Raw genomic sequence first — 22905 nt, 5'->3', positions numbered from 1 at the left:
TTTACTTTGCCCTTTAGGAACCGCATAAATACCATGCTACTCACAGTGAAAACAGTGAGACCCTTTACTGTGTGAGATTGTAGGAATAATTCTCCATTTTTGCGATGGTTTGTCCTACGTTTCTGAGAGTTAAATGAACCGATCGATAAAATCCCACAGATGTGATCTCTTAATAACCAAACTAGTTTCTTTTCAAAAATGCCAAACTATCCTTTTTAAGAGCCAGCAATAAATGAACAATGCTTTCAGTTTTAGTTATGAAGCACTTGTAACGTGAGTCCAGTACTACTGGAGGATAATCAGTCTTCAAATCTGGTTAAGCAAAGTTGTAAAATTGCCTGGGAGTTGAAGTGGGAATTGCTGCTGAGGGTTATTTTTTCCCTACTTGTTAGACCTATTACTTGTTTTACTTGGATAACAAACAAAGACAGCAACAGCTGTGGTTTAATGTCAGAGCAATACAAATTTTAAAATGGTGCCTTTTGCTTTGTTTGTACCTTATTTAAAACTGGTATTGAGCAACTCCAAGGTTTACAGTTTGTGTTAAACACAATGAAAGCCCAAATGAAACATGATTAAATGTTAAGTGAAAAATAATTATTTCTTGAAGAAATTCGGGGTTTAAAAAAATCCAAGCAAAATATTGTTTGCCAAGAGTGTACCATTCTGCATTTTTTTTTTAATTTGAACATGCATTACAGTTTGGTATCTAATGTGAAGGGACTAGTAATTGACTATCTGATGTAGCTGTTTTAGTTCAATGAAAAATATGTGGTTTTTCTCTGTTTTAATCTTTAAGTGCTATTTGTTAAGCTTTAAATGATGGGGTCACAATAAATGGATGGAAAAGAAAAATGGTGGTAATTGTACCTGCTACTGGAAATAAGAAAGGGGGCGCCATTGTTAACAGGTGAAACTAGCACTACTGGCGGACGGCTAACTTTGTCCATTTGTCAAAGGAAGGTAATAACCGAATACAGTTGAATATTGATCTGCAAAAAGGTTGTAGGTCAATTAGTGAGTCAACGGACACAGAATTAGAGCACATTGGACATTTACAAATGCTTGCTAACGTGTTAGCCGCAACCATGGATGCATTAGCCAGAGCCATTAGCATGGCAACAGCACCCCCCAGTGGTCAATACAAAGCTGACGTCTGGCAGCTTACGTGCTAGGTAATATTAATATTTATCCTGATAAAAAGAATGATTTATAAAAGAAAAAATAATACTGATTCGTTTAATGTGACATGCTTGAGTGAAGGTATTGCTACGTCGTTTATTTTCCAAACCACCGATGCTCATAAACGGTTAACTGTCAGTCTAAGGGTGACGACTTGTTTTGCTGTTGGCTCCCTCCGAATCCAGCTCACACGTGAGAGAGGGGCGGAAGACGGAGGAGCCTCCCTCTCGGCCTTCAGGAGGGGCTGAAGGTGACTCTCAACTCGGATGGGATGCGGAGGGAGATGCTGAGGGGAGCTGTCGGCCCGAACACGGTCCTGCTCCGGGGAACAAGCACGAGCGTCCTTGCGGGTTTTTAAAGCATTAACCAAAACCCTCAACCTCAGGAGAGACGACTTTATCTTCTCCACAGAGGACACACGCCAGCCAACCAGAAAAGAGAGGACACCTCTCACTCTCTCTGCCCCCTTCTTGTTTGAGTGTGTCTGCGTCTGGCTGGGATCCGGTGGTGGGAGTGCATGAATGTGTTCTGCACCGTACGGGCGGAAAAAGCGCCCAAGATCCGCAGGGAGCATTTTCCCCATCAGTAAAACGGCGCAGACGGAGCTAGAGCGCCGGGAGAGCACGGAGGGGGCCGTGGACGGCAGCAGGATGGTGGGTACTGAAATAAAGATGATCATGTCATGTCATGTTAAGGTCTGCACCAACTGTTTCTTTTGTTCCGCGGACGGAACGTCATTGATCATGAGCAGGTGCAGCAGCAGTGGTGCAAAACGGGCAAAACACGTTTTCTTTAAGGGTACATTTATTTATTTTTTTGCTTCTGTGTGATTAAGGTAGTTGCTTGTTTGTTTGTTTTTTTTCCCTCTCCAGACGGTTCAGGAATTCAACACCCTCGTTGCACTCTACCGGGAGCAGGTCATATCCGTCGGGGAGATCTCCGCCGACTGTCCGTCCCTGCGGGCTCAGATGCACCACACGCGGTCCAAAGGATGCTCCATGGCCCGGGCTGCGCACCAGGACCTCACCGTCATCTCCGTGTCAGGGTTAGAATAAACCGGATTTTTTTTTCTGTCTTTTTTTTTCATCTCTTATTTAAAGAAACCATTCAGGCTCCATCATCTCATCATCATCATCTCAAAAATGAAACATTTGAACAGTCAAACTGTATCATTTTTTAAAACATGCTTAGAATTACAATTACAGGACAGGTGAAAAACTAATTATTATAATGAGATGATAAGACAGAATTTGAAAAGATGAAGAAAACAACATGAAGACAACTCAGTCAACTGTGTCGGGGAAGGCAACAACAGTCCCACGAGCAGAGTGATTTATTAAAGCCAATGTCAGATTACTGGTTCTGTACATCAGTACCGACACAAACAGATATCAGTTTAATGTGATAGGTTTTTTGTAAAGAGTCCACAATTTGAAGCAAAGGAAAAAAAAACATGTCCATAAGCCTAATGTAGCAGTTAATGAGCTGGAATGTAACACGTCAATACATGCTCCCTTTGTTTGAAAGTATCTTTCTCCCCGTCTTCCTCTATTCCTCCCTTCTCCTCTTTCTTACACTGCAGTCCAGAGGACGGAGAGATCCACCCGGAGATCTGTCGCCTCTTCATCCAGCTGCAGTGCTGCCTGGAGATGTTCATCACAGAGATGCTCAAGTCCATGTGCCTGCTGGGGGTGCTGCAGCTACACCGAAAAAGTACCTTTACAAATGAATAACAACACAGCATAACAGTGCTACGTTTTTTTTGTCAGAATTAGAAAATTGTGATCATTCAATAACAATTGATTACTGTGGCAAAATGTTTTATTTTTCTGATACACATAAAATTGTGAAACTTTAACAGAACATCAACACAATTCCTTTAACCACCTTTTGAGTACATTTCACGTGAATCACAAACTCCACTAGAGATTAACAATATCGTGCCAGTCAAGACGAGACGGGAGAGACAAACATTTAAATAAATAAATGATGAAATAGCCGTGGAAGACACAGACATCAAAAATGCAACCCTTCATACTGTGTGTGGAAATGCAAAACTGGGATTCAGAGCTGCGCCTCAGTGTTTTCTGGGCAGTTATGTGTCCCGTTCTCAGCTGAACAGACAAAAATGTTTTGAAATCCTTTTCTTTTTTTTTTGACCCAACAGCATCCACAATCTTTTTTTTTTTTTTTTAAGGCTTTATAGAGTTTTTTAGATCTTGGCACACCCCACATCTCAGTAGCAAATGAGACAGGTTCCATGTCTGACTTAATAAGAAACTTCTAATAATTTGCACCTAATCTGGAACAGCCGATTCAAATTTTTATGGATTTGAGGGATTGTAAATGTAGAAGAGTACATAGTTTTTTTTATTGATTTGAATTATGGTAAACTTGACATCATGTCAGTTGTGTGTGTCATTTTTTTGAGTTCACCTGCTTTAGGATTAGGCACAGATAAATTAATATATATATATATATGGTCTTGTCTTATATAGCGCTTTTCTACCCGTTGGCACTCAAACCCTTTCGTTGTCACAATGACGCATATACACACTCACACAACTCACTTGAGCATGTGGTTCATGTACCAGGTTGTGTGGGTATCTGCATTTAAAATACTGTACCTGAAGTGATTATGATCATTCATTATCAGGTTGTTGTCACTCTAAAAATTTGACAACATGGACATAAATCTTTGGGGCCTTTTTCAATAAGAACTACGGGAGCAATACGAAGTGAAAAAAAAATTAGCTTCTTCAGAAACGTCCTCTGCTGTTGATCTGTAAGTCCACATGGGAAAACAGAATTGGCTGAATAATCAATATTCAAATTAAAAGCACAATTCAGTTAATTAGTTTTTAACCAAGAGTGTAGTGTAATCATAAGAAGGTATGTCTACACAAAATAGGTTTTCACTACACATTTTCAGTACAGAAAAACATTTTTGTAGTGGTATGTTCAGACATTTGATTAAACAGACATACAAGACTTTTAGTTACAATTTTTTCACCTACTTTAGTACTATTTTTATTTGTGATTTAATCAATACTACTTATTGTGCTAAAAGTAAACCAGTAAACCATTTGTCAGTGGTTTGGTTTCTTTTGCATGTACCACTGCTAGAAGTGATGGTGCTGAGAGCAAGATTGGCATAGTCTTTAAGGGCATAGAAGCACTAAATTATACAATGTACTGTACATAGATTGAAATAAATGCAATATAATAAAATCATAATTCGTAAATGAATGAATTAATTAAATGGCATAATGATAAATTACATGCATAAAATACACTCCCATTTGAGTTCGTTGTCATATTTACATCTAAACAGCAGAGGGCACCAGAGACATAGTTTAATTTGATTTTTAAAATTAAAAAGAAAATTTTCAAGAGAACAGTGTTTTGATGAACATCTATTAAAAAATTAAATAAATGAAAGCCTGAACATGTTACAGGTTTGTCTGACATAACCTCTGCGCAAAACCTTTCAAACCAATGAAAATTCAAAATATCAAAAATGTGTGTAGCATTTGTCTTTCACTTTGTTATGGATGTGGTTATTTATAGTGTCTGTGTTCTTGTCTCTGCTTGGTCTTGGAGGAACAGACTCGGAGCCGAAGGTGGACTTCAGGGTGGATGAGAGCTCGGACGTTCCCATCCTGGAGGACCGATCCTCGTCTCCCATCGACTTCCCTCCAGATCAGTGGCTGGTGGGAACAGACATTGAAAACATAGAGAGGTATACCCACTGTGTCTCAATTTCATGTTCGTTCAGACAGTTTTCTGATGCAGCGTTGCCGTTTTTTTTGTTTGTTTGTTTTTAATGATAATTATTGTTCTACAGAATAATTCCGTTTGACAGCAGATAGCAATCAGCTGATTGAGAGCTTCTTTGTGTTCACAGAGACATGCGAGAGATGAGAAACCTACTCAGCAAACTCAGGGAGACGATGCCATTGCCACTGAAAAATCAAGGTATGTAACAAAAGTGGAGGCGTGGATACACAACAGCAGTGTGAGAATAAACAACAAGGAGGTGACATTGCAACCCAACTTTCTAGGGGTAAAGGGAGTTTAAAGGGAGTAACATTCATTCCAATATAAATACCTGAACATAATCACTGCATAAAATTACAAGCCGTGCAAATTTGGTGACTTGTTTTCTGTCATCCAGCAGTTTATCTTTCTGCTAGAGAGAGTAGGATGACACTTCAGACTCACTCTTTAATTCATTCGTCTGTGACTGTGTATTAAGAGGCATTTCTACTAGTCATGACATTGCAAGTAGAGGTTACGAAGGCCGAACAAACAAAACAAGTGAGTGATGAACGTACTCATATGCAAAATTGTGCGAATTCCTGTAATACGTCTAGGAATTGGAAATTTGTTGAAGGGTTCTGAGACGTAGGAAAATGTTTAAATGCATGGTAAATACACTGATCATAACATCAGGCATAACATTATGACCACTGATGGGAGAAGTAAATAACATTGACCATCGTTCTGCTGGGAAACTTTTGGCATTAACTTCTAATGGAAGTAGTAGTAGTGTAGTGACTGAACAAACTTAAATTAGCCACTGAGCTAGCGTGCAGGTGAACTTTTTCGGACGTGTGTTCTGAACAGTAAACAATGTCCAGTGCTTTCCATATATTCAGATTTTGGAGCTGATTTTGCTGCTGCAAATATCTGCTGGGCCAATCCAATCATTTGGGAATTTCTTTACAGTTAAATATTCCAGTTGGTTGTGGGACTGGCTAATTGTGTGGTTCGGTGTCAAAGCCGAGGAAGAAAATCACTGTCATGGCAGTGCTGTAATTATGAAGCTACAGTGAGCTTTACCTCAGCACAAGCACAAGTAAAATCACCACCTGTAAAGCTTACTAACTGAATAACCTGTATTCACTGCAGAAATAATAGGGTGTAGCAACAATCGGAAAACCATTCAGATGAAAATTAATTAAAAAATCTGTTAGATATGTCAAACAGGGGCTTCATATTTGTAGTTGACCCCTGATGGCACCATGTTCGTTTGTTGCAGACGACAGCAGCTTGTTGAATCTGACTCCGCATCCACTGGTGAGACAGAGGAAGAGGCGTTTCCCCGGACTCTGCTGCATGGTGTCTGGCTGAGAGACACGCAGAAGAACGCACAACTGCAGTCAACGCACACAGCAAAGGATGTTGGTTGTAGTTGACTTTATTCAGTGTTGCATATTTATTGAAACGCTTTAATATTATTTCATTGCAATCTTGATTTTTTTTTTAACCAATATCTGAAATTGTAATCTTGTAGTATACGATTCTAAGCTGTTTGTCTTTCTCATCTCACCATATACTGGTTTTAGAGTCTGCTACTCTGCTCATTTGACTCATAGTCAGCAAATGCACTATGGCTGGTGGGCTAACATTCAGTAATGGTTGAAAACAAGTAAAAGCATATCTACCACCAGCTATTGGCAGCACATTTCCGCTTCAGGCCCAGAGAAGAACGGAAGTTTTTTAAAAAATATATATATTTTAAGTTATGTTCCTAACAAATGTACATATTCCGGCTATGCATAGGTGTGTTCACTTTTCAGCTGTGTCACTGTGCTTGTGTCACACCACCATGTCTGAATGTGTCACAACGTGTGAGATGTCATTTGAGCATCACTCTGTGGAGTGTCTGCCGGCCCATTTGATGTGACACTATGTATACAAAGCAATTCATCTACAGTATTTGGGTGCATACCATCTACATGTTCTATCTGTGGTGCATACACACAGTTACTGTCTCTGATTATTATAACTTTCCTCTTATTGAAGGATTTATTTAATGGTGCATATGTAAAATAATCTTGCCTGAAAAGACAAAAAGCTGTTTCTTAGCTTTGCCAGAAACTTGCCAAATAGAAATCATTCAGTCCGTCCAATACTTGAGTTCTTATTTTATTACTGCGTAGATTAAGCTCAGAGACGATGCTTTCTAATGGTTTTGTGTTATGTCCGTTACCAAATCGTTGCAACGGATCAGATTTTCCACTGATCAACACTTTAAACCTTAAAATCTATCGGCCATATGAACAGCCAGGGTCATCCCCAGAGGATGGATACTAATACTTTTAATGACCGCAGCATCAACATTGGCCATGAACTTCTGTTTCTGTCGTAGAAAATGTCAAAATTGCACATGTTAATGTTAAATGTTAACATGTGACATGAAGTTTACCAGCAGATAACCTCCTTTGACTTCTACGACCTTCTCCTGAGTGCTGTCCAGTGGAAAAGTTCGCATTTTGAGTTCCAGTACAGCTGTATGAATTGCAACAAAGAGTTAGTACCACTGTGATTCGGAGTAAGTTGAGTTTTGCTAAACCAAAACATTGTGTGATATGTCAGAATTTAGTAGAAGGAGACTGGAAATTGTTTTCTTTTTTTTATGCTGCTAAATTTCATTTTCTTACTTTACTCAAAAATTGTAATTTTCTTCCTCACAATATTCCATTTATTTATTTTTTTCTAATAGTTGCTCTAATAATCTGTTGTAAAGTGTGTACTGTGTCCAGCGTTTAGGGATCTAACACGCACGGGAACCTCCAGCATTAGCAATTACCAATAAATAATGAGCGTTTGAGACTTTGAGCTTCTGTTTATAATCACAGCAGCTTTTACAGAAGCTCCACGGGCAGAAACGGTAGAACTGCAAAAGTCACACTTCTTTGTGTGAAACATTTTACCAGAGAAATGTTCTCATTGAATGTAAGTGGGATGTAGCTGGTGAATTAGTGTTTGTGCACATTTGCTTCTCTTTATGTGGTGATGTTTCAAGCTGCAGTGTGGGACTTTTGTCTCCCCTTTATTGAGAGTAACTAGTCAAACATCATCAACATACGATGCACAGCGGAGGTGTCAAACTCATTTTAGTTCGGGGGCCACATGCAGCCCACTTTGATCTCAAGGGGGCCGGACCACCGACATAAAACATAATAACCTATAGAGAAGAATGCAATTTCGGAACATTGCTGCCATCTGCTGTTTATTTCTGTGTCTCAGTATTGCATTAGTAAAGTAAAACGGTACGACCTCCGGTAGAAAAAAGTAGGTGTAGCAGTTACTTTTATTGAACAATTGAAGTCATATTTCCACTTGCAAATACTTGGGCCCTCTGGTGGGCCGATTGTGGCCCGTGGGAAGTTATGTTCGACACCCCTGACGTACAGTATTCCGTCTGTCCTTGTGTTAATCCATCTTTGTCCTTGCTTTCAGTCACCTTCTTTTTCAGATGGTCATTAGTCCCCTGAGCACAGTTTCTTTCACCAGAGAACCAAGACCAGAATTCATAGAACCCTAGTTAGAGTCATAATTCTCCATTCTCTGTCATACTTCTAGTTGCTGTAGGCCCCTGTACACCCTAGTTTTCTTGCAGGCGTGTCGCCACAGACAACAGATTTGAAATTTCTGGACTCATTTGACGAGGCCTGAAAAGAATGAACATGTACAAATGTAACAGAAATACATTTCCATGTAAAAGTCCTGCACTATGGCTTTAAATTGTTAAACGTCTTGTTTTGGCATGTAGTACTGTATATGGCTCAGACTAAGCCTTGTGTATTCTGTGTGTCCTGCAATGTAGACGAACACATCTCAACATATGTACAGCTTAGGACATTTTATAATGTGAATAAAGTTTTATATACTAATGAGATGTTCCATTGCGTTTTAGATTTTCTGTTTGGTTTTGCATGTGTTCAATGTAAAAATAGTTAAATCATTTGGGATGGATGGACTTATATGCTTTCTTTCAACCTAACATACGTAACATGATATTTGGATTTCACTCTGGTGCCGATACAGAGAAAAGAATACCTCTGCATGTAAGGGGATTATCCTCCAACCAGTCAGAGAACTGAGTTATAATTATTCCTTTATTCATCCCTCGAGGGGAAATTCTTTCTCTGCATTTGACCCATGTTCACATAGTAGTCTGTAAGGTTGGAGAAGTGAGCTGCAGGTCAGGTAGACCTCGCCCGGGAAGCAAATTGGGGGTTGGGTGGTTGGTTGAGTGTAGACATGGGGGGAGGTGAACCTGTGACCCTTCGGCTCCCTTGCTGTGCCTCTAACTACTTTCTTCTTGTTACATTGCTTCATACTTACCTCACAGAGGTGACATTAATTAAAATCCTTGGCAAGAAGGTAGTTCAGAGTATTTCCCAGACCAGCAAGAGGCGGAAGGAAAAGCACCCTGAAATCATAAATGTTGTCTTCCAGCTGTTTTCTGTTGGTGTTGTTGTGGAGATTCAACTGAATTCGAGCAGAATAACACGTTAATTGAGTTCTGCTCTCCTCCCGATTGTGAAAATGCTTGGACAACCTACAGTTAACCTACAGTTATCCAAGTAGGAGAAAAAAGTCCCCTCTGCGCTCAATATCTCCAACTGTCAAATCTGTGATACCGAACATCTGGTTTATATCTTAGCATCTGGGAAACAACCCGGTTAATTCCCGTAGCAAGAGGGTTATGCAAGAGCCTAATCTATTTGCTATAAATCTGAGTCCAGTTTTGTTTTGAAATGTTTTTTTGGACACTGATTGCTCAAAGCAAGTGAAGAAAGAAAGAGGTGGATTCTTGTGGGATGGGACAATCTCTGGTGGAGGCTTTATATTCCTGCCGTCGACTCTCGGAGTTAGCTTCATCTCTGCCTGCCGTGCAGAGACCACTCCTCTTAGAAGATACTCTGCTGCCTAAACATAGAGCCAAACAAACACAGGAGGTACATCATTCTGCCATTTGCTGTCTGCTGAAGAGGACCTCCGTACGTGTGGTGAGTCAGACTTTTTTAAGTTCACTTTCACTGAATTTTACTGTACGAAGTGACGCCTTAAAAACTTAAAGTGTGCAATTCAGTATATTTGCTTAAAAACAGTGTTACAGCCTGCTAGTTTTATGTGGCTTGTGTGAACCATCAAATGTCCTTGCCTGGTCTGATGAAAATAAATCATACAGGTTGAAAATAATCTATCACAAGTGGAACAAAAGTACAGAAAAAATTAAGAGAGAGTAAATGATACCATATTTATGTTTTTTTCTATCGTGTTATTTTCAGAGAAAGTGAAACCACTCTGAGTTCCCCCGATGGCCCCTTGCAGCAGTCTGGTCCTGGGGCTGCAGCTCCTCGGCTGCATATCGGCCGGCCTGGCCTGCTTCTGTGACCGATACCCCTGGAGCTCCTGGTCCGTCTGTTCCAGCACGTGCAACTACGGGACACAGCAGAGACAGAGGTGAGACAGCGCTGACATGAAACAGGCGCGCAACTCAGACACGGGGGAGGCACATACAGTATCTCATCAGCCGCTGACGCTCAAGACGGCGCAGCTTAGATGCAGCACTGACAGAGGTGAGGCGCGACCAGCTAAAGGTCAACCGCGCAGGCTTGCCACATTTTCAGGTGTAACATTTATTCAGCTGGAAGTTAAAATAGAGCCAGGGTATGCACAACAATGCAATCAAGAACTCTTCCTGTTCTGCAGTTCTTCAGATGTTATTGTGAGATGCAGCCTTAAGGGACATAATGTGAGCATTTTGCTGTGTCCAAATGATTTCTTTTGACAGGATGTTTAACACCGATGACAACTATTACTGGAAGGCCAGCTGCTATCAGCTGTGTCCGTCACACGAACGGAAGTCTTGTTTCACTCAACCCTGTCCAGTCAACTGCCGGCTGACGGACTACGGGCCGTGGTCCGACTGCTCGCCCTGTGCCAGGAAGCAGGCAAGGAACGCATAATCTCATGCAGACTAATTCTAGGTTTGAACCAGTGGCGTGCTCAGTATCGGTTCACCGTAAATGATCTTAACAAAGAAAACAGATTTTGCAGCGAAAGGTCTAGTGAGGGCCTATTTAAGATGCACCACGGTGTTCAGATTGTAACATCTGGTTGGAAACACAATAGCAGGGTTTTAAGCACACTTAACAGGGTTGTATACATCCACCTCTGCTCTTCACTCTTTTTAGTTTCACTTGGCTCTTCCAGTTCGCCACTAACTAGTTGGTAAATCTTTAAAACCGCACTTAACTAAATCCTCACCTCTGCCTCTCCCGTTCTCGTGTCACTCCCATAGTTTCGGACGCGTTCGGTGCAGACGCCGTCCCAGTTCGGTGGGTCAGAATGCAGCGTGGAACTGGCAGAGGAAAGAGGGTGTCACCCCTCCAAAGAGTGCAAGTTGGCTCCCGTCGACTGCAGAGACAACTTTATGTGTGATAACGGTAAGCAGCGTTTTGGTCGTTAACTGATGAGTGGTAGAGGGAACACGCGTGGGGACACGTGCCGTGTATGTAACAGCCTTGTTCCTGCTGCAGGGCGCTGCATCAACTCCACACTAGAGTGCAACAGACAGAACGACTGCGGAGATAACTCCGACGAGAGGAACTGTGATCAGTTCAAGATTGTGTGTCCGGCTGAGAAGAGAGTGGCCCCCGGGGCTGACCTGGTGGGAAACGGGTACGCTCCAAATTTCAGTTCACTTACATTCTTCCCTGCTTCCTTCATGAATCACATTCGTGTCAAGGGCCCTACTTCATGTCTCTTCATGCAAAAAATCCCCCCAAAATAAAACAAAGCAAAAAAAAATAATCATTACTGGTACATGATTGTTGTGGTTTACTGGCTTCATGTAACTGTAGCTGTACCACAACTGCAAGTATTCAGTTGTCTTCGCAAAGTACTGGAAAGTTTCTTTGCAGCATCAGGGGTTCAGATCTTGCAGATGTACTGCATTCCAAGTAAGAGCCCTGCATCTTTTAACAGCTATCTACAGAGAAGAACGAACAAAATTACAATCCATGTGCTGATACCACACTAACATTCAGTATTTGTTACCATGGAATGAGCAGATTAACCCATTTGAGTATTATTTCCATTAGTTCATTCCAGATATTTGCCACATTTTCAGTACCAATCTCAGAAATGGTGAAAAGTTATGCAGATTATTTCATTCAATATACAACTGAATATCATCATTTTAACAATAATGGTGAGTTAGATTAATAATGTGTTAAAATCACTGCAAGAATGATTTTAGACAATGAAAAAGGATGCTTGTCAATTTTCCTTCATTTAATCTAACAACTTTAAATAACAATAAAGGATCAAGAGTATTTTATCTATTTATCTATTTTATCTTTCAATTTTAATTGCACTGGCATAGGTTCTCTACTTTTACCATAAACAGTGACAAGTTCAGCAGACCATATTTTCAGAAAATGATTTAGCCCCCATAAGACTTCTTTTTCTTATATGGATAATTTTGTTCAGTGACAGCTCTCAAACTGTGCTGATGTGGTGCTGGGCTTTAATGTTCGTCGTTCTATTTGTGAAGGTTTGATGCTCTAGCCAACGAGCCGAGGGGAGCAGTCCTGGACAACATGTTCATGGGAGGAATCTGCGATATCAGGAGACCTCAGAGCACCGTGCTCTACCATCGAATCCCTCATAACTTTGAGACCTTTAACATCAAGGTAGTATTATGGACGTGTATTCATAAACAGCTGTTTCTGTTTGCCATTCGTAATATTAATGATAGTTAAATGTTACAAGTATATATTATATCAGGTATTAGTGATGTACGTTGTGAGAATACTATAGTAATGTGTGATATAATGTGAAAGTGGTTAGTAATAATTTGTTAGTGTAATACACCAGTGATAGATTATATGAAGACAGGTAAGTAATGGAAGACTTGTGTGGCATGCATACAAATATATATGCATACCCACACAGAGAAACAAACAAATAATAGAGTATAAAAGTAAAGATTAAATTAAGGGAATAGGTAATGGTAATAAGAACCATTGAGGGCCCCCAGAGTAGCTTAACTGGGTTATGTCAGTCAGACAGGCGGTGTTCTGTTTTGTTTGATTTTTTTTTTCTTTTCACCATAGCCTGTATAAAAAATGGACAGCTTTTCTCCACTTCCTCCATTAGATGACAGCAGCAAATTAAGCCACGCCCCAATTTGGGTGAAAACAGACTACTAGCGGTAAATCCCCCAGTGTCTTCTGAAATGCAGGTGTTGGTTTCAGTATCCCATCTTAGTTTTATCTCATCTCATCTTGCATACCGCTTAATCCTCTACTCAGGGTCGCGGGGGTTGTTGGAGCCTATCCCAGCTGGCATCGGGTGAGAGGCGGGGTACACTAGCGGGTTCGCTGGGCTATCACAGGGCTAACACATAGACAAACAACCATTCGCACTCAAACGCACACCTCTAGGGTCAATTTAGAGTCACCAATCAGCCTAACGAGCATCTCTTTGGAGGTGGGAGGAAGCCGGAATACCTGGTGAGAACCCAGGCGGACACAGGGACAACATGCAAACTTTGTACCTTGTGTTTGGAGTCTGTCCTGTAAGCGCTAACGAATATTTTTAATAGCTGATGTGTACTCCAGTGTTTTAGTTTGGCCCAAGTTCCATCCACTAGCATGGAGGAGGTGGAGCTTATGACCTACACTGCAGCCAGCCACCAGGGGGAGCGCCACATGCTTTGGCTTTAATTTGGAGGACCTGCCATTTTTTTTACAGTCTATGCCAGGGTTTTTCAACATTTTTCAGGCCAAGGACCCTAATGACGAGATTAAGTAGGGACCCCCTACCTACTTTATGTGTTCAATATTAAACTTGGCCTTGTGTCGTTTAAAAATATATATTTTTATTTTAATTTTGCATTCAGTATTAAGCTATTCAAATAATACACGCATTCAAATATTATTTTTTTATTTCAAACATGTGCAACAGTAGGGTGGCCGTGCAACTGCCATAAACATCAACATACCGAACTGGTATGTATATGTTATTGACAGATAAAGAAAATAAGTGACAAATTTAAATTTTAACTTTATATGTAGCAAAATGTAGTAGGGACAGTGAATCACCAAGCCGAGGCACACATACTCCCACGTTGAGATGTCTGACCCTGACCCTGAAGAAAAGCAGATAATTTATCTAATCTTGGATGAATGGATGTTGATGGGAGTGAGCTGGGTGCCTCTGGGATTTCATCTGGGGACGGATTACAGAAATGGGCTGTCGGCCAATTGTGGGGAACCTGACAGAGCAAAACAACAGAGTCCCAACTCCTGCCCAACTAGCTGTGCATATTTAACCCCAATACCTGTTTATTATTTTCTTTTGTATAATTTTATCTTTGTGAACATCCTGAAATCTTATACTTTCATATAGTAGCAGTAATGTTCACACAAGTGTTGTTATAGAGTGAGAACCATATTTGGTAACTTCTGCAACATCCTCAGGTCACATGTTGTCTGCAAGGTCCTCCTCTGGATGAACACTGAGTGTAAATGCTTTATCAGGTACCATGAAGAAGTGGCTTAATGTTGTGTAATGTGATAATGTGTATGTTGACAAGTGCCTGAATCAGCACTTATGCTCTAATGGTTTCCATTTGTTTATCACTTAACGACAAGGAACCATATATAGTAACTTCAATGATCTTGATATTCTCCATGAAAATATGAAGTCTTCTTATTCCCTAAAAGTATTTCAATAAATGCTCTATGAAGGGTTAAAAGATGCTTGGTTTGTGCTTTGGCTGCAGCACGGAAGACCTTGGTTTTAGATGTAAACACAGGTAGGGCTACCTGCAGGGCCTTTCCGCCTGACAATGTAATTGTTGTCCTCTAGGCAGGAATAGCAGAAGACTTCAGGAACGAGCCCCACCCGGTGCGCACAGAGACCCTGGAAATAAAACCACCGACTACTTATCAAGAAAGCGGTACCCGGCAAGGGGGCTGGTTTTTCTTCCCCATCTTTTACTTCTCACGTTCATCTCAGTCAGGGCTCACTTCTAACAAGGAAGCTTTTGAAGCATCAAAGAAAACGGTAAGTGGCAAAAGCATTGGCATGTACCCACATACTGACTCGCAGTGCACCTTCTCTTGCAGACCCACCTTCTAATTGAATTCAGTTAGAAGGTTGGTCCCAACTTTGGACTGGTAGTGTACTCCTGAGGACTTTGACACAGTAACATAAGGCATTTCACTAAACCTGAACTTAATGCAAGGTCACCATTTTACAAAAATGTTTTACCTTTTACGATCCCCACAATATGTTCCAAGACACACTCATTGCTGGTTTTAACAATACTGTTCTTCACCATTCTTCCCTGTACAGGACTCTAAGTTTTTCAGAGTGCATCAGGTTCTTCCTGTGTCCACGTTCAAGGTGAGGGACTCTAGGGACCTTGTCTTGTCGCTGCCTTTCCTGCAGTTCCTCCATGCTCTTCCTCTCGACTACAACTACGCCCTCTACAGGGAAATCTTCCAGCGCTTTGGGACACACTACTACAGCTCAGGGACGCTGGGAGGACACTATGATTTGATCTATCAGTACAGCCGAGATGAGGTCAAAAGTTCAGGTACATTAACACAGTCGAAAGCAGCCCAGAAGGCTCAATTGCCAAGGATTCAGTAAACTAGAAACAAGCTACGCCCCACCATGTGTAAAGGCATAAAGTGTTCTGGCCATATTCAGAGTTGATTTCTTAAATATGGCCATTCAGGAACAGAATTCTGTATTTTTTTTGCATGTGTTAGATTGCAAATCTGATATAAAGCTTATAGTCAGTTGCTTTATTTTTGCTTTTTGTACCTTCTTCCTCTCCAACAGGTGTAACAGAACAGCACTTCCAAGGCTGCCTGAGCAGAGACACCACATGGACCGTCATTTTTTACACCGAACACAGCAGCGTAACCCGATGCCGGGACGATAGGATAACTGAGAAATATGAAGGTAAAATCTAAAATCGGATAAAGCATATACTCTTCATCAGAGAGCAACACGGCTCATAGGTCTGACCGTGCTAATTTATTCGTTTCGTTGCCTCCATCTTTCGTCCAGGCTCGTACATTAAAGCATCAGAGAAGTCCTTCTCTAAGGTGAGAGGCGGTCGAGCCAGAGAAGCAGCAGCTCTGGCCTGGGAAAGACAGGGACCTTCTCCAAACCGAGACACCTACAAGAACTGGGCCCGCTCTGTTATCGACAACCCAGCTGTGGTCGAAGAGCAGGTTAGCGGCAGAGACCCAAGTCTCAAGCATGGCAGAAACATCCCCTAACTCGTGTGTTTCGTAAAAACTCACGTTACACCTGTGCATGCATGGGTTCGTCCAGGTCCTGCCCATCATAGATCTGGTCCGAGGAATTCCTTGCGCTGCCACAAAGAGGAGGCACCTGAGGAAGGCCCTGCTGCAGTACCTGGATGAATTTGACACCTGCAAGTGTGCACCTTGTCCCAACAACGGCAGGCCATTTCTCTCCGGCACGGAGTGCAAGTGTGTTTGCCAGACTGGCACCTTTGGCACCTACTGTGAGAAACGGGCTCCTGACTACACTTCAGGTGCTCAGGCCCAATTGGTGTTTGCTGTCATATAAATGGTCATCTGCTACAGGCACAGCACACATGTGATGAGACACTTCAACATACAGCAGCTACTAGCATGCACTCATTTTAACCAGGCTTTGGTTATGTTCACATTGAAAATGTTGTTTTGTGTGCTCTTTCCACAGAGGCCGTGGATGGTTACTGGAGCTGCTGGGGTCCTTGGAGCCGCTGCGGGGCCTCCATGAAGAGACGTCGGACAAGGCAGTGCAACAACCCTCAGCCCCTCTCAGGAGGCCTACCGTGCTATGGTCCTGACAAAGACGAGGATCCGTGTTACATCTCCATCTTTCAAAAGTAAGCCCAGAGAATATTGAAATGAATTTTTGTGTCTTTACAACAAGCTTCAGTATTAATATTCACACAGTCACTAATTTTATGCTGGTACATGGAACTGTGCACATATTAGCATGCAATGCTGCACGATACGTTTAAATCTGAACAGGCAAAACATCCGTTTCATTCAGTCTGCGTCACCGAATACTGCGTTTTGTGTTTCTTGTTCAGACAGGACACCTGTGACAACGACGACGACTATGTTGAAGGATGGAAAGATGAGCTGCCTCCTGGTGTGGAAGGATGTCTGAGGCCAAAGAGGCCCGACAACAGCTTCCTCAGGGTAAAAACGAACGCACCAGACTGCTTTTAGACATCCAAGTGCATGCCGTCCATCTGAAAAAAATAAAATGATGTTCTCAAGTATAGGCAACACTAAGAAGTATAGAAACATACTCAAATTGTAAAGGTTGTACAAAACAGCATAACAAATGAAATGTATCTGCATTTAAAATGCATCTGCATCTTCAAATGTAGGATTGCTAAAACTGTGCTGCTTTTGCATCTACAAAATATTTGTGTCATAAAGTCAAAATAGTCTCATGTTTTTGTAAAAACTGAGTCTGGCTTCATCAGCCTTGGTGGATTTGTCTGTAGAACATCACACATGGGGACATTAATATGGCAATAAGTGTAGTATAAAGAACTCCTCTGAGTTGCACTGTGGGAATTATGACCCGGTGTTCTTGGACCTTGACATCTACTGATGTCTAAAAACTGAAACATCTTCTCCACTACTGTATTCATTTTGACAAGTCATTTATTTGTTGTGCTATGTCTTGTGGACCACTCAGATTACTGGAAGAAAATAAATGAACCCACAAATGCAGACATCATAGCACACAGAATCTAAATGGGCAATTTGTTAGTGATAACTTTGGTAAATGACTTGGATTTATGCAGCTTTTCTGCTTTCAGTCAACTGTTGTCCACAAGTTCTCATTCAATTCAAAGAGAAGGTGTTAACCTTTGACTGGTAGTGTATAAGTGCTTTACAATAACCATATCACTTCTACCTTCTCATTCATACAAACACACACACACATTCACACAGCAGTGCCGTGCCCTGGGAATAACTCAGGCTTCAGTATATGGACGGAAGTGGTAATCCATGGACAACCAGGCATAACTTTGAACCACAGCCACTTTGTGATGATTCAGAAAAATGATGGATGTTAAAATGACTGAAATTGTCGCACACTTACTTAGATTTAGATATTTGGATTGTAAAATATACATATACATGCTGTTTTATTACCTAAATTCCTTCCTCTGATAGAAAGCGAAGCAGTACTACTCCTTCGGTGAGGAGGAGGAGATCCTGTGCTTCACTGGATTTGAACCGGAGGGTTACCAGTTCCTCAACTGTCGTCCTGATGGAACCTGGACTGAAACAACTGTAAAATGCGTCAGTAAGTTTTTTTGTTTGTTTGTCAGTGATTTCACGACAGTGGCCTTGCATTTTCTTGTTGTTTCAAAAATCGACACGATTCTGAGATCTGAAATCTACATTGCCATGTCCCCCTTCCCTCTTGCAACCGTCAGGGAAAATATGCCTTCCACCTGATATCCCTGATGACATGACGCTGTTCCCAAACAAAGACGTGTACAGAGTGGGCGAATCGGTGGGTTTGGCCTGCAATGACGCGAGTCTGGAGCTGCAGCCAGGAGGCACCTACAGATGCACCGACGGTCTCTCCTGGGAGCCTGCGTTACCTGCTGACCTTCGCTGCGCTGCTATAAATACTGGTATAGTGCAGCACTGGAGAGAACAGGACTCCACTGGTTTGAGGTTTTGTGACAACCACGTTTGCATGTTTTATTCGGCGATCTGGTTGACTAGAGGGGGAGCTATACTCCAGTCAATCAGAGCAGGCAGCTGTGAATAGTACACATTTTATGTGACTTCATAGAAATGCACCGTCTTTTGGAAAAATGAATTGAGGTTTCAGTGAATAAACTGTTACAAATATGACTAAAACAGAGTATGAATTAAAAGAAAACGAGTCCAGAGGAGATACAATCTCAGCAACAATGTTATTATCTGCCGTATAAATTAATCCCTTGTTATTAATTATCATTCAAGAGCTAATTCCATATTTTGTGTGCTCCTTAGACCCGGTCGTTCCTGACCGTCAGTGTGAACCAGGGCAGAAGCTTCAGGGCTCGGCCTGTGTCTGTATCCGAAGGGAGCGCTGTCTGTAAGTTAAATGATTTATTCTATTACAATTATTTGTGTTTTATTAATGTTATTGTGTTATTATTATTTAAATGTTAAATTTAAATGTGAGGGATGAACCCTGACCCCAATCCTAGCTCTAAATGAGCTGTAATATGTATTTTACTAATAATTAATTATGTTATCTTGTGGTCATAATGCTACGGCGTATAGAGCAAATTGAACATGTCCCAGCAACTGACTTTACATTTGTGTGTGTGTGTGTATATAGTTCACAACCAGACAGTATCTGCGTCCTGAACACCAACGTCAGCGCCGTCGTGTCAATGTCCCTCTGCTCCTTCCACTCTGGCCGTTGCCACGGTGATCCGCTCTTCTTCGTCAGCGAGGGCGTGTGCGACCCAGCAGATTCAGACAAAGTGGAGTGGGCCAAGTTCAGAGCTGCGATGTCCTCTAAGAGCTCCGTTCAGGTGCCTTGCGAACTTGACACCTGTTACGAATGGGAGACGTGCTCTGGTGAGACAGTGTTTTTACCTTATTTATTTATATATTATGGATATATATCTACATCCACACAGCATATCAGATATGTAACAAACGCTAACGTCTATCCTCAGAGTCTAAGAAGTGCGAATGCAAGTCTGCTCGGGACTGCACGCAACTCAAAGACCACATGTTCTGTGTGAGGCTGACAAGATTGCAGAGGACCCGCAGCGTGAACCTCTGCTCCATGGCCGCGCTCAAATGCTCCAACTATGAGTTTGAAATTCTCAGCGAAAGTGCCTGTGAGTCCAGATGATCCTGCCAAGGCTTCTCTGCCGCATGGCACTTAACTTCTGCACTCGTGTAGAAGGGCTGTGTTTCACCCTGTTGAAATGACAGAACCACTGATTAAAATACATGTGATTCACCATCATATAGCCGTGTTTGAACTGCGTCGCGCGTGAGAACCACGTTTTGAAACAACTTAGACTTTAGCACATGTTGCAAGGAATCTTATGCTAAAATGCTGCACTATAGCAGATTTAGATCAGCATTTTCATCAGAAGAACACAGATGGCATCAGCTTGGTCTGAAATGGTCATTTCAGTTACATAGGAATGGATAATAAAGAGTGATGTAAAAAAAAAACACTGTTCAGTGAGTTGAGCGAAGGTGAAGCGTGAATGTGATTCAGGATCTATGGGTTATGATAAAAAGATGTTCAGGCTACTTGGTGAAGTGTTGACTGGATGGATGCTCTCACGGCACATCCAAAAGCACACCTCCTAAGGCAGGTGACATCTACTGGTTGCTGTTAGCTGTCTGGCGATACATTTGGTGATGATTTTGAGTTAGCTGTTACTTTCCTGCCTGTGAAAACAGCCTTTTTAAACACAAACACGGTTTGGTTTAATAATCAATTAAAAAAAAATAGAAGCACAGTTTAAGTGGCAAATGTGAAGCAGCACGTAGCTATCAATTAGCAATATTTCATTTTATTTCACTTTGAGTTCCCTCGTAGATGACATTCCAACATTGCGCCAAGTTGTAGGTTGGCTTGCATTTCCTCTTACTTGTGGCAGATCGTCTACTATACCATACAAAAACATTTTAAAATTTAAATCGTGACACATTAAAACAAACCTAATTCCAAGATGGATGATGTTTTTTAGCCATATGCATAAAAAAATGGCTGAATACCATAATATATCCATGACTGGAGACCAAACCTACTGCATCTGCTGCAGCCGTTGTCTTGCATTCATTTTTGCATTCTCATAAATACTAGAAGGCCGTACTTTAAAGAATGTGCGGGTGTCATGAATAAACTTGTGTTAAACGTGTTTTATTCAACACGACTCAAGACCCTAAGAGCCCACACACATGCTTAAAGCTTTCCATGTTTGTCTAAGCACAATTGTGATTTAAACCAAATGGAAAGAGGAGTAGCTAACATGCTCTCATAATGCTGACGTGTGACAAAGTTTAATATGTTTGCTGTTTTAGTCTAGTACATTAGTGCAGCAAAACATAAATAAATGAAAAGTCTAAATTTTTGGATCAGCAGGAGGCTTTTAGGGAGCTAGTAGGACATCCTGGAATAATGTGACTCATATCTAAAGATAAAAATGGTAACCTCGTCTTTTTATTTTCACCACACCTCTTGCTCACCTATTACAAGTATTAGACTCCAAGAAATTCCAAAGTATTGTCAGTTCAAAAAACTAATGAGATTCTCTGCGATGTCCCAATAAAGGAAAAACAAGATGACAACAAGCTAAAGGAAACAAATAATAAAATACATAAATAAAAAGGGACTAAAACACATGGGGGCTCCTCTGTTGAAAGTATTGATGTATAAAATAACCAGTAGTGTGGCATCCTCAAACGTTTTGATAAAAGTGGTCCGTTTTTCCCATTTCTTGGAAAATGTCACTCCTCTCGATTCTCTCCATTGTACACATTTCCTTCAATATGTCCATCCATTGAATAAGGTTTAGAGGTTCAGTTTTATACCAGCACTTTGTTATAACTTTTGTTTTTTTTGTTTTGTTTTTACAAGCAATCACCAGTATTTTACATAGATGCCAGTCAGTTTTTTAATAACCACATTCTTGTTTAACAGACAAAAATAAAGGATCACCGCATTGTTAGGAATTTGCATCCCAGAAGTCATATACACACCACCCCGAAAATAAGGGAGTGATCTGCGTTCATGTTTCCGCACTGCCTCCAGCATGGTTCTTACGAGAGAATTTACTTTTTACAAGAGGTGTAATGAAAAAACAAATCAAATCTTTCCAACCAAATATTCTCCACTTCATTGAACTTGTAGATGAATGTTGTGCACTCCATGTGGAACGCCAATCCTCCTCTGAAATTCATATGTTAAGTTCTTTCTCCCATTGTGCTTGAATTTTCCCATTCTCTTTGTGGAGACCCTGATAGATTGTAGAAATGATCTTTCTGTTCTTCTTTTTATAGGCTTCAGTCAGAACATCTATCACAATATAGCCCTCTCCAGCATATCTTTGCACATATTGGAAGAAGTCTGTGTTTTGTAGTCCAAATCCCTTTTGTAACTCTCTGAACTTTTAAAGAGTCCTCCGTGGGTTAGTGCGCATACAGCTGTGGTGCCTCTCTGTCCCACCATCGTCTGAAAGCAGGGTCATTGATTCCTGGTTCGAATCTGGCTTCCAGAGCAGGCAAACAAATGAATAATGTGATGTCTCCCTCTATGTTGTATTCTTTTATCGTCTCACTCCAGATAGCCCGTGTTTATGTAATAATTTCATTTTTGCTTTGTCGGGCCAATTTATTCCCTGTGTGTCCTAGCGTTGCCTGAATCTGGAAGGTTTCCATCTTGGCCTCTATGTCTTTCCATCTTCCCTGATATAAAAAGCAGCATGTACAAACCAGGAACTTTACTTGGGCTGTGTAAAACTATTGTTTCAGATTAGGCAAGAACAACCCTCCCTCTCCTTTTGGTAGCTGAAGTGTCCTATACCTGACCCTTGTTTTTTTTCCAATACAGATAAATCTAGATAGACGTTTGTCTCAGTGTCTGAATTGTGTTTCTGGAATCATCTGTGGGATGGATTAGAAAAGGTATAACAGTCTCTGTAACACATTCACTCACTGTCTCAAAGTCTATGTTAAAGGCTGACCACTGCCTGATGTCCATCTTAATTATTATTAATGTTATTATAATTTATTTCAAAAGTTTTAGTGAGAATTTGTGTTTTTATTATGTTTAATTTAAACCTGAGTATTTACCATACTCTTCTAA

The 22905-nt window shown here is 41.1% G+C and overlaps 1 protein-coding gene across 2 annotated transcripts; it reads left to right on the top strand.

The window, feature by feature from the left end:
* The first annotated feature begins 1394 nt into the window (after window positions 1-1394).
* On the top strand, window positions 1395-22670 carry c6 (complement component 6). Of its 2 annotated transcripts, XM_047570335.1 has the most exons (21): window positions 1395-1835; window positions 2055-2227; window positions 2765-2895; window positions 4777-4924; window positions 10315-10446; window positions 10778-10937; window positions 11288-11432; window positions 11526-11667; window positions 12545-12683; window positions 14866-15063; window positions 15355-15598; window positions 15850-15972; window positions 16081-16247; window positions 16351-16576; window positions 16747-16915; window positions 17126-17237; window positions 18234-18366; window positions 18500-18703; window positions 19071-19155; window positions 19405-19649; window positions 19751-22670. In XM_047570335.1, the coding sequence occupies exons 1-21, from the start codon at window positions 1704-1706 to the stop codon at window positions 19930-19932; spliced, it is 3390 nt and encodes a 1129-aa protein (XP_047426291.1). In that variant the 5' UTR covers window positions 1395-1703; the 3' UTR covers window positions 19933-22670. The 2 variants fall into 2 exon arrangements, with proteins under 2 accessions (XP_047426291.1, XP_047426290.1); XM_047570334.1 differs by lacking the exons at window positions 1395-1835; window positions 2055-2227; window positions 2765-2895; window positions 4777-4924 and adding an exon at window positions 9822-9989 and having other exon boundaries at window positions 10272-10446.
* Window positions 22671-22905: the final 235 nt, after the last annotated feature.

The sequence above is a fragment of the Mugil cephalus genome, chromosome 19, assembly GCF_022458985.1.
Source record: "Mugil cephalus isolate CIBA_MC_2020 chromosome 19, CIBA_Mcephalus_1.1, whole genome shotgun sequence".
NCBI classification, from domain to species: domain Eukaryota; kingdom Metazoa; phylum Chordata; class Actinopteri; order Mugiliformes; family Mugilidae; genus Mugil; species Mugil cephalus.
The sequence above is the reverse complement of the archived record's forward strand: the minus strand, read 5'-3'. Positions and strand labels throughout refer to the sequence as shown.